General features: G+C 38.5%; 1 protein-coding gene across 1 annotated transcript; it reads right to left on the reverse strand.

Moving 5' to 3' along the window:
* Nucleotides 1-7,262: 7,262 nt before the first annotated feature.
* MYCT1 (MYC target 1) lies at nt 7,263-9,010 on the reverse strand. Its single transcript, XM_029285204.1, has 2 exons — nt 8,944-9,010; nt 7,263-8,139 (listed from the first exon to the last, which is right to left on the reverse strand). Exons 1-2 carry the CDS (start codon nt 9,008-9,010, stop codon nt 7,610-7,612), a joined length of 597 nt encoding a protein of 198 aa, XP_029141037.1. The 3' UTR covers nt 7,263-7,609.
* Between the last annotated feature and the right edge of the window lie 1,767 nt (nt 9,011-10,777).

The following is a 10,777-nucleotide window of genomic DNA, read 5'->3' on the forward strand; positions in this document are numbered from 1 at the left end:
TAGCATCATTTGAATCTGCAGTTCCAGAAACCATAAAGGAACTGAATCTTTTTTCTTCCCTTCCTAGTCTCATACCTAACAAATTACGCCTTTGTTTTTCTCCATAGTCACAAGGGTGGCCTCTTTTCTTTCTTGAAGTGAAACAGCCTGGAATGTATTTGCACTATGAAATGTATATGATATTTATAGAACAGTTTTTGCTATTCAGATATCTGGGCTTATCATGCTTACTAAATCATTTATATGCAAATGTGATGTTTCATAAAGACAGACTAAAGGCGAACAACGAAATAAAAGCGCATTAAGCTGCAGTGGTAAATCTCTGGCAAGCAGGATGCACAAAAGTCTATTCTACTTCAAAGGAAACCCCCAGGTTGATTCTCAAATAGGAGAGTAGAGAGTTATTGTGGTCTGTTACTCCTTGAAGCCTACAGAATGCTTGTCTTGAAAAATAATAGTTTGCTTTAATTATACATGTCTTGCCTGGGTCCCTCTGCTACTCCCTATCGGTTTCTTACTACATAACCTGGGAACTTGCAGTCAGATCACCTCCTCTCCTGGGGTATGGAGCAAAGGAACAGAAGCAGCAGCTTTGAGGATTGCCCATTTGTGATAGGACCCAAATTCCAAGGGTCACATTCCCATTGTCTTTAACAAGTAGAAACACTCCTCATTTTAGTGCAGTGGTTCTCAACCTTTTTAATGCTGCGGCCCCCAATCAGTCGTAAGTTGAGGACTAAACCGGTTGTAAGTCGAGGACTAAACCGGTCGTAAGTCGAGGACTAAACCGGTCGTAAGTTGAGGACTACCCAACCGGTCGTAAGTCGAGGACTTTCCCTGCCCGGGAGCGCCGCACATGCGTGGTTCCACCCCCTGCGCCGGCCGAGGCGTAGCTGGCAAGCGGCAGAGATGGAGCAGGCCGACCACCAGCTGGCCCAGCTCAAGGGAGGTAAGGCACCCGCCAGAAAAGGGAAAAAAATGGCGGACAGCCTTGCTTGGCGACCCCCGTGAAATGGCCGATCGACCCCAAATGGGGTCGCGACCCATAGGTTGAGAACCGCTGTTTTAGTGGTACGTCACACTCACATTTCATAAACACGTATTTAATTTATATTATGTGAAGGAGAATATATGGGCTCTCTGAATCACATTTAATGCCCTTTCTCTTTCCCTCTCTCCCATTCATGAACTGATTAACTTTACTCTTTTGGCTTTGCAGAGAGATACTTCCTATCTCTGTTTTCATTAATTGCTGAATCATATCACTAGCATTTGTAATCTCCTGAAGTATTTCTAGGCGAAAATCTGGCACGGGTTGATGCATAACTGGGCAGCTTCCAGTAAATACTGTTTTCATTTTACTTTTAAAAAGAAGTAACTGAGATGAGTAAAAAAAAACAAGTAGTGATTTTCTGGTGAACTTTAAAAATCCAATTTTATCTAAGTTCAGATAATCTACCGGATGACTTTTCCATCAATTATACATCAACATCTGCAAAATATGTTTATACCAGGATTGTAATTTATTGCAATTCAGCTTTGCTCTATTAAAATGATATTTGTGATCAGTTATCCAAGAAAAGTACTTTTTTTTGTTTAGGACCTAAGAAAATGTAAAATTACAAATAGATGTAATCAGAAATTCTGAATCCCTTGGTCTAGAGATGGATCCAACAAGAATATTTTTTAAAAAGATTGGCTTTATATGCTAAAGATTAATACATTCAAAGAAACCTTGGCATACAAGATATAGGTGTATCCACAATTATCTGCAGTGTCTGTCCTCTGGAGAAACGTTCTCCCCTAAGATCCAGATGGCTCCCCACCTGCTTTTTCAAAGGGTCTTGCTTCTTGTTCAGCCTTTAGATTGATTGAAGACTCCTTTTGAAGATGTGGCAGTGTTTTTGTTTTTGTTTTTTGTTTTGCTCTTGTCCAGTTTGTTGTCTTTTACTCCTTGTTCTTGTTTATTAATTTATTTATTTATTTGAATCCCGCCTTTATTATTTTTACAAATAACTCAAGGCGGTGAACATATCCTACACACCTCCCCCCTCTAGTTTTCCCCAGAACAACAACCCTGTGAGGTGGATTGGGCTGAGACAGAATGACTGGTCCAAAGTCACCCAGCTGGCTTTCATGGCTAAGGTGAGACTAGATCTCATGGCCTCTTGCTTTCTGGCCTGGTGCTTCAACCACTAAACCACACTAGCTCTCATGTCATATTCCTTTTAATGGGAACCACCCTGTCAGTCCAACCAGATAGATTAGACTAAGAAACCAAGGCTGGGGTTGGACTAGATGACCTCCAAGGTCCCTTCCAACTATTATTATTATTATTATTATTATTATTATTATTATTATTATTATTATTATTATTATTATTATTATTATTATTAATCATCGCACAGTCAGTCAGATGTTCAGACTGGATTTGGCATTTTTGTCTACCTATCGAGTCCTTACCAAAGACCTGGGATAGGCAGATGTGGATGTTTGATGGTATTACAGATATCGTCGCAGGATGGAAGCAGTTCCTTATTATGATTATTATGATTATTATGATTATTATTTATACCTGTAAACAGCTCTAATAGCAGACTCTTGCAAGTCACTTTATCTTTGTGTGAATTAAGAAGCAACTTGTTGGAGATGTTTTTTTCACATTTTTTTCCTTTTGTTGGTCCTGGCTCAAGTCCCGCTTATCTGACTGTTGCCTTGGTAGTGACTCTTCCTCCTGCCCTTCCAACAGCCAACCGCACCTGGACGACTGAGAATCTCCATAGACATTTAGCCAACCACATACTGATAGTATTTTCATTTTCTAATATATTACAGGTAGTTCTTGGTTTACAACTTTTCATTTAGTGACCATTCAAAGTTACAGTGGCGTTGAAAAAAGTGACCTAGGACCATTTTTCACACGTACGGCCGTTGCAGTGTCCCCATGGTTACATGATCAAAAATTCAGATGCTTGTTAACTGGCTCATATTTATGATGGTTGCAATGTCCCAGGAACACATGATCACCTTTTGTGACCTTCTGACAAGCAAAGTCAATGAGTGATCCAGATTCGCATTAGAACCGTGTTACTAACTTAACAACTGTGGCAAGAGAGGTTGTAAAATGGGGCAAAACTCACTTAACAACTGTCTCACTTAGCAATGGAAATTTTGGGCTCAGTTGTGGTCATAAGTCAAGGACTACCTGAACTCTAGGATCTTGCACTAGACTGCCATTAATTAATTAACCTGCCAAAAGATTGGTCTATTGACTTCTGGAATAACTTTAGTTAATACAAATAAACTATGCTCCAATTCACTGCATGTGTTTTTCAACATCATATGCACAATAGATTTTTTTTTCTATCTGGGGTATTTTATGCAAATGTTTAAGGAGCTACAGCCCACTTTTCCACCTGGAACCATTTAACCCAAAAAAAACTTTTAATAGTACAGTAGTACCTTGGTACTTAACTGCTTTTAAACTCATCAAATGTGGTACTCAACGCATTTTGACGTGAAATTTTTCCCCCAGTACTCATTGTTGGTTTGGTACTCAACACACAAACCAGAACTTGTCGGTGTCAGCTGCTTTGTGACTCACTACATTATTCCTTATGGGAAAATTTGGTACTCATCGTTTTTGGTACTCATCATGTGTTCTGGAACCAATTAATGATGAGTACCGAGTTAGCACCATATATGATTGAATCCATTTCTCTCCACCCTCACTTCTTAAGCACTGACAAAACTTGAAAACAGAAAACTTTAACTGAAAATATTCAAACTCTTCTCCTGTTACACCATGATCACATTAGACCTCCAGAACTTTTGCATGTAAAGTGGTCATGCAGTGGATGATGCTGCCCTGGTTTTTTTTGCAATGGGTATTCAAGATAAATTTGTCAGGAACACAGTGAAGCTTTCAGAAATGCCAGGCTGGCAGTAGCCAGTTTCCTTCTCCTAGGTCAGGGGTAGGCAACCTTGGCTCTTTTATGACTCGTGGACTTCAACTCCCAGAATTCCTGAGCCAGCATGGCTCAGCTTGGAAACCTCTCCCTTTCCCCTCAGCATGGCTGGCTCAGGAATTCTGGGAGTTGAAGTCCACGAGTCATAAAAGAGCCAAGGTTGCCTACCCCTGTCCTAGGTGTCAGAAACCATGTGACTTTTCTTTAGAAGCACTCATATCTGTTGGTGTATCACTGATTCTGCCTCTACAACAAACAACTTTGTGTTTCTGTCCTTTCTTGGAAATTGGATTAGCTCATTCATACATGCAAAAACTCAAATACTTTGTGAAAGGAAAAGAAAGTGGATCTTTAGAACTATGTTGAAACAGTCATAGGACTGAGATAAAATTGTAAGTTATACTTGCCAAAAAATAAATGTATCAGAGAAACCGAATTTTGTGTCTCATGATTTTTAAGCACTGTGAGAAAATACCAATTTTTAGGCACAGTGAGAAAATACCATGATTTTTAACCACAGTGGGAAAATACCATTGGAGAAATCACTTTTCTTCTATTTTGGAAATGGAGCAGCATGTAAGCCAAAATAAACAAAACAAGCACAGAAAGTTAGGAACCGAAAAGGATCTGAATACTGATCAAATCACAAGTCTTTCTATCCTTTGGTACCTCCCTGCAAAAAATAATAATAATAATAGGAAATCAAGACTTTTCGAAGAAATGTATTGCAAATGACACCGCAAGGTGGAACGTTACAATAATATTTGCCTCAAGTATTCTAAAAAGAACACCACAGGGCAAGACATCAGAGACATTGTGTCAGTGCCGTGCTAGGGAAAGAATTGTAAGTGTTTGGGGATCTAACAAAATGCAATACCTATCTCTTCCCTTTCCCAAAGTAAAATTCCTTTAAAATATAATGTAGAACAAATAATCAACTTACAACACAGATACAAGAGTCAGGAGTTTATTTAAATTGCATCATTTCCACAGCACTCATGAAATACAGATTCAACCATGTTTTAAACATATATCAATAGACAATTATTTCACAAATTGTTATGAAATAAAGAATGTATACTTCAGCTTTCCTAACTTGACTACACACATAAAGGGAGATTTGTGTCAGTATTTGGGCTGAATTATAGTAAGGGAAAATATCTTCCCATATGCTGCTTATGAAAATTAGAAGTTACATGTAGAATAATATCAACTGTAATTTTAAATTACTCTTCACGATCAGCAACCCACCCACCCACCCCAAATTTAACATTCTCCTTGAGAAGGTACCTTTCAGCTCACTGGACAATAAAAGGCTCCCATTTTTATAGTTATAATCCATAAAGGATTCTAGCATTAACAAGGAGCATTGTCTTTTTACAAGATCAAATTACACTCACACCAGAGGGAAATATGTGATTTGATAGGCACACCCTAATATCAACATACATACTTGCTATTTCTCAATCATGGGCAAAGCAGTTTAGGATGTGAAGGTGAGTTTGCTCTTCTCAGGTATGAATAAATCAAGGGCTCAGTCCCAGAAGTAGCCCTACTATATGTTTTTTCCATATTTCATTTGTTCAGCTGGGGGGTCTGAATGACAGAAGCTTGCTTGAACATAAAAACATCTTTCAATGTGATTTGAATGTTTAATAGAGCATAATTCCACAAAGAAAGATCCTGTCATTCGAGCAAATGCAGGCACATCTCCTTCAGATCACCCAACTAAAGCTGACGGTGGTCAGAGAAAGCAACTTTAGATTTAGGTTCATTAGAGTTCATTTTTATTGGTAGTAAAGGAAGCCCTGGGAAAAATAAACCTCTTGTTCAACAACAAAGAATGGCATTTGCATGTCTAGGTGTTCTGAAAATAAATATTTGAGAAAACTCTTCCATTCATTTTTCTCATGCCACACAGGGACAAGTCAGAATGCAATTCAGATGTACCTGATCTCATGATATAGGCTCACTTTTGGGAATGGGGTTGATAGCTCAGCTGTGAGATATCTGAAACTGCAGCCATGCTGAGTTTTTCACTGGAAGTGCTGCAGGATCACCCTTCCCTCCTTCCAAGGTTGGTAAAATGAGGGCCCAGATTGTTGGGGCGGGCAATATGCTGGTTCTATAAACTTAGAGAAGGCTGTCAAGCACTATAAAGCGCTATATAAATCTAAGTGCTATTATTATTGCTATTTTTCAGGAAGCGTTTTCTGCCTTCCAACTATTTTGCTTCTCCTCCTCTCCAACCCCCTTCCAGGGTAAAGTTCAGCTACTGTGCTGGACCAAAATTATGGCTCTCTGCATTTCAAAAAAGAGATTGGCAAGTTTTCTTCAACTGTTTTGGAGGGACTGGAAATACAAAACATGATGGGGTGAAATTGTGCTAAGATTGCAGCCTTGTGCCCATGTTCAGCACCAAGCTCCCTTAAATTCAGCAGAATGCTGCCGAAGTTGTGGATATTCCTGTCTGTGGGAAAACCTCTCTCCACGTAACCGGTACCTGGTGCCCAAAAGATTGGGGACCTCTAGTATAGGGTCTCCTGCTCGAGCAGGAGATTGGACTAGAAGACCTCCAAGGTCCCTTTCAACTCTGCTATTCTATACTCTATTCTGTAAATATCATAAGGTGTATATGAAGTGTATTTCCAAGTCATCACACATAGGAAAAGGGATCTTAACATATTTCCTTTTTTTACTCCCATCCTCGAGATTCATTTGGTTTTTTTAAACTGATGTTTTCAAACGCATTTGAAGGCTGTTGCAAATGGGCAGAATGTGGATTGAAGTGAGGCATGGAAGGCCTTGCATGATGCAAACCACCAGAGAAAGGGCATAATGAAAGACATACCTCTCAGCTTCCTCATTACTGGAATATTTACAGGAATCTGTACCAGGCTATACCAGTGTTTCTCTGAAATACTTTTCTCCTTTGGGGAAAAAGATCCCACAGCAATTTTCAAACTGGGTTGGAAAAAAAAAGCAGAAAGAAATGTAGGGCACTGCATTGGTTTCTAACAGCAGTTCCTCAGTTCCTCAGAAGCAAAAATGTCTAGAGTCAGTAAAATTTACACAAGGGAAGTGGAAATTAGCCCCCACTCTTAATCAGGGTGTGGTTTGTAGCTATTTCTAAACATATAAACCAAAAACCTTTTGGTTCTGCCTAAGTAATACATAAAGTAACCTAGATTTCTGCTGAAGAGTAAGTGAAGACCCTGCATTCATATACTATATTGGCAATTGATATACAAGTCATAGGAGAAATCAAGTCTGGAAATTCACATTCCCAGGGAAAAGGCTTTGAAATTAAAATCCCATCTTAAAAGAGAAAACACCGCTACTTTCTAATTAACAGCAGGATATTTACCATTGTGTTTATGCTTTGTGTCTGTACGGCAAGCCATTTTGTATTGTCTAAATGAAAGACAATGCTTAACAAGCAAAGTTAGTTATAAAAATGCATTAACACTGCAGACATAGCTACACTTGTGAGAAAGATCTTCAAAGCTGAAGAACATCCAGGTTCCACGCCATCTGCTCAGGTTTCACTATATCCTTTCTGTTCCAGCACTGTAGTTCTTTTTGGCCACAGTAAGCTTCCCAGATATCTTCACAGCCCACAGAAAATCGTAGAATCGAAGTCAAGAGTCTGGAAAAGCTTTTATGATAGAGTCATAAGCAGGAGGTGGAGTTTGTGTTGAATGACAGACCCGAAGACTGTTATTTGGCCAAGTGAATTCTGGATGAGAAAAGCTGTTGGTGGGAGTGCTAGAAAGTGTGGTGGTCGGACTGGTGGGGACCAGAGTAATCAATTGACTCTCAGTTTCCACAGGAAGTGGAGGGCATTGGAGAAAAGGATGAAATGTAGAGGCCCGAAAACTTGATTTCCTTGGGAAAGAGTTAGCCTGATCTAAAGATGCTTGCCTTTGGAAGGTGAGGCTAGCTAAGCTGAGATTGCTTCGGCGCTCACAGCTGCTGTTGCGGTAGAATCCAGGCCTGCTGGCAACACATCCATGAGCAGCTCTGGTACGTCGGCTGGATGATGAGTTGCTCCAATGGGAAATGTGGGCACTGGCTCTGCGGCCAGACAGGCAAGTCAAAAGGGCCCAGATTATGCTTCCAATGACAAGTCCAATCACCATAGAAACCGAAAATGCTATTATTATTTGATCTAGAAAGGAAAAACAATGGTAAGTCAATTAATCACAAATTCAATGAAAAAAAAAGACATTTTTGTAAAAAGCATGCAGTGGTCAATAGTAAGTACAGCTCTCATGCAGAAATGTTTTTTTCAAATGAATAGACCAGATTTGTCCAACCCATTTCTCTTTAGATGCGTTGAGATTAAAAGTTCAAGGATTTCCTTCCTATCCTGGCCAATAATTATGCTAACTGAGAATCCAGAGAATTATGCCCACTATACAGAGAGGAAAGATTTCCAGGCCAATCTAAAATCTTTGGAGAATCATGAGGATTGGTCCTTGCTGGGGCCAAATTAAAAAAATAGTTTTTGTTTTGTTTTTAATAGTCATACTGAAAACTGACTGTCTCCCAAGCTTTGGCTGCAAATTGTCAAGATATAATCTTGTAAGATTTCAGCCACCCATCATCATCATCATTATCATCATCATCATCATCATCATCATCATCATCATCAATTATTATTATTATTAGTCTAAATTAAAAACAATATAAAAAATACAAATATTACAGTGCACCCCCCAGAGACCATTTTTATTACCTGTATTTCTTCTCATATAACAACTAACAATATACAATATATTTCAGTTGTGTCCTTATCCCCTCCAAAACAGCATATTTATATTCCTGAGTAGGTTTATTCCCTTTGCCTTCCACCAACACTGTTTTTATAAAATCCTCCAATATTTCATTATAATTATTTTCTTTAATCATCCCTTTTTAAAATTTAATGTCTGTTGTTAATTTATCATTACCACAGTCCATATTTCATTACACCACTCATTTCTCTGACTAACCCAATTCCGTCTCCAATATTTAGCCATCACTAATCTAGCTGCCATTATCAAATTTACAATCAGTTCCTTTTTTTGCTTCATTTATATCTTGTTTTTCCACCAGTAACAGTAATGCAATAATGTAATTGCTATTGCATTACTAATAGCAACCCAGTTGTTTTAAGTGAGTCTGGCTTCCCAACTGACTTTGCTTGTCAGAAAGTCACAAAAGGGGATCACATGACCCCGGGAGACAGCAACGGTCATAAATATGAACCGCTAAACAAACCGTTGTAAGCTGAGAACTACCTGCAGTCTTTCAGCTCCTGGGATCTGAAGCTACGGAGAGCTTTTATACTTAATATCAGCATCTTGAATTGCAGCTGGAAATGAACAGGAGCTAATGAACATCATAAAGACCCAAAGTGTGAGGTGTTCCTTTTGCTTTACCCACTTCTAGTCAATAATATTGCCTTACTATTTGATATTACTTTTTTTTTTAACTTTCTACAAAGGTAGCCTTAGCTACAGTGCACTGCAGTTATCATTTTTTTAGGAAAGCTGTAATAAATATGCTACTTTAAAAGTCTGAAGTCTGAAAATGTAACACTGTTCTGTTGGAACCAAGTGGCTACAGTGGAAATTAAGCTTAATGAGGTCACAAATCAAGCCACTAAACACACTACTTGTGTATACTGCCAAACCATCCATCCAACCAAACAAATATAAATCCACTCTAATTTGCAATAGCATTTTAAAACTCTGTCTGTTCCTTTTGCATTTAAAGCTGTGCATTTAAACTCAGCACCTTCAGTATGCATCACTTATGCACGATAGTTTACTAGCTGTGACCCAGGAATTTAAAAGGGAAATAAAAATATTGGCTGCAACTGATGAAGCCTTTCATGAGTAGAATTCACCTTTCACTTTGCAGAGATTAGGTGTGCTAATCTACTACAGCAAAATTGTTTAGATAAAACAAATATGTGCCACAAGATTCTTTGATCAATTTGCTCTGCAATGTAAGGGATTACACAGGGTCCTAAAAATCGGAGAACTTTCAAAGAATCATTTCTCTGTGACATGTTTATGGGAACACTGCCCTCTACTGGACATGTGTGTGAATAAAGCAATGAGATGTTTAAATGAAAGCTGTGTGAAATAGTAACAAATGCCATTATTTAGAAAGAAATTGGTTTCCTTAGCCTTCTAATTTAATTCAGAAGCTTGTTATATCTCGTCTTAGACAACTATGTAATAGATAAGTTTTCTTTGTTAACATTCCTAATGCTACCTGTCTGATCTCACTGTACAGTAAAACTGTTTTATTTTTCAGCAAAAAAGAAATAATGGGGGGAAAACAGATTACAAATGGAAAATTACAGGTTACAAATTGAAAATGAGAGCATTTCATTACCTCATGAAATTCTACTAATCACACAAGATAATTACACCATTTAAGTGTTAGTGCTTTCATATCTGCACTGCACAAATCCAGATTACCATTTAATGAAAGCAGGGACCGAATTTTCTGTTTCTTTTTATTGCTATCTAGTGGTTACTTAAGCATTTCTAGCCTAGATATGGTTCTGCTTACTGAGATACATTTGAAAACATCCTGAGTAGCAACATACGACCCAGGCCCCCAAAACAGGCAAGATCTCTTCTTTTCATTGGCAACTTTAGCATTATAGTTGGGTTCCATATTTCAGCTGTAAAAATCAGGATGGCCATTAGATGGCAGCCTCCCCCCAAAATTGTTAACTTCTCATTGTACGCAGTGGCTGAAGGATTTATTTCAAAAGCTGCTGCTTTCCCTAAAGTAATGCAGCC

The sequence above is a fragment of the Protobothrops mucrosquamatus genome, unplaced genomic scaffold, assembly GCF_001527695.2.
Source record: "Protobothrops mucrosquamatus isolate PMUCROS unplaced genomic scaffold, P.Mucros_1.0 scaffold_168, whole genome shotgun sequence".
NCBI lineage: Eukaryota > Metazoa > Chordata > Lepidosauria > Squamata > Viperidae > Protobothrops > Protobothrops mucrosquamatus.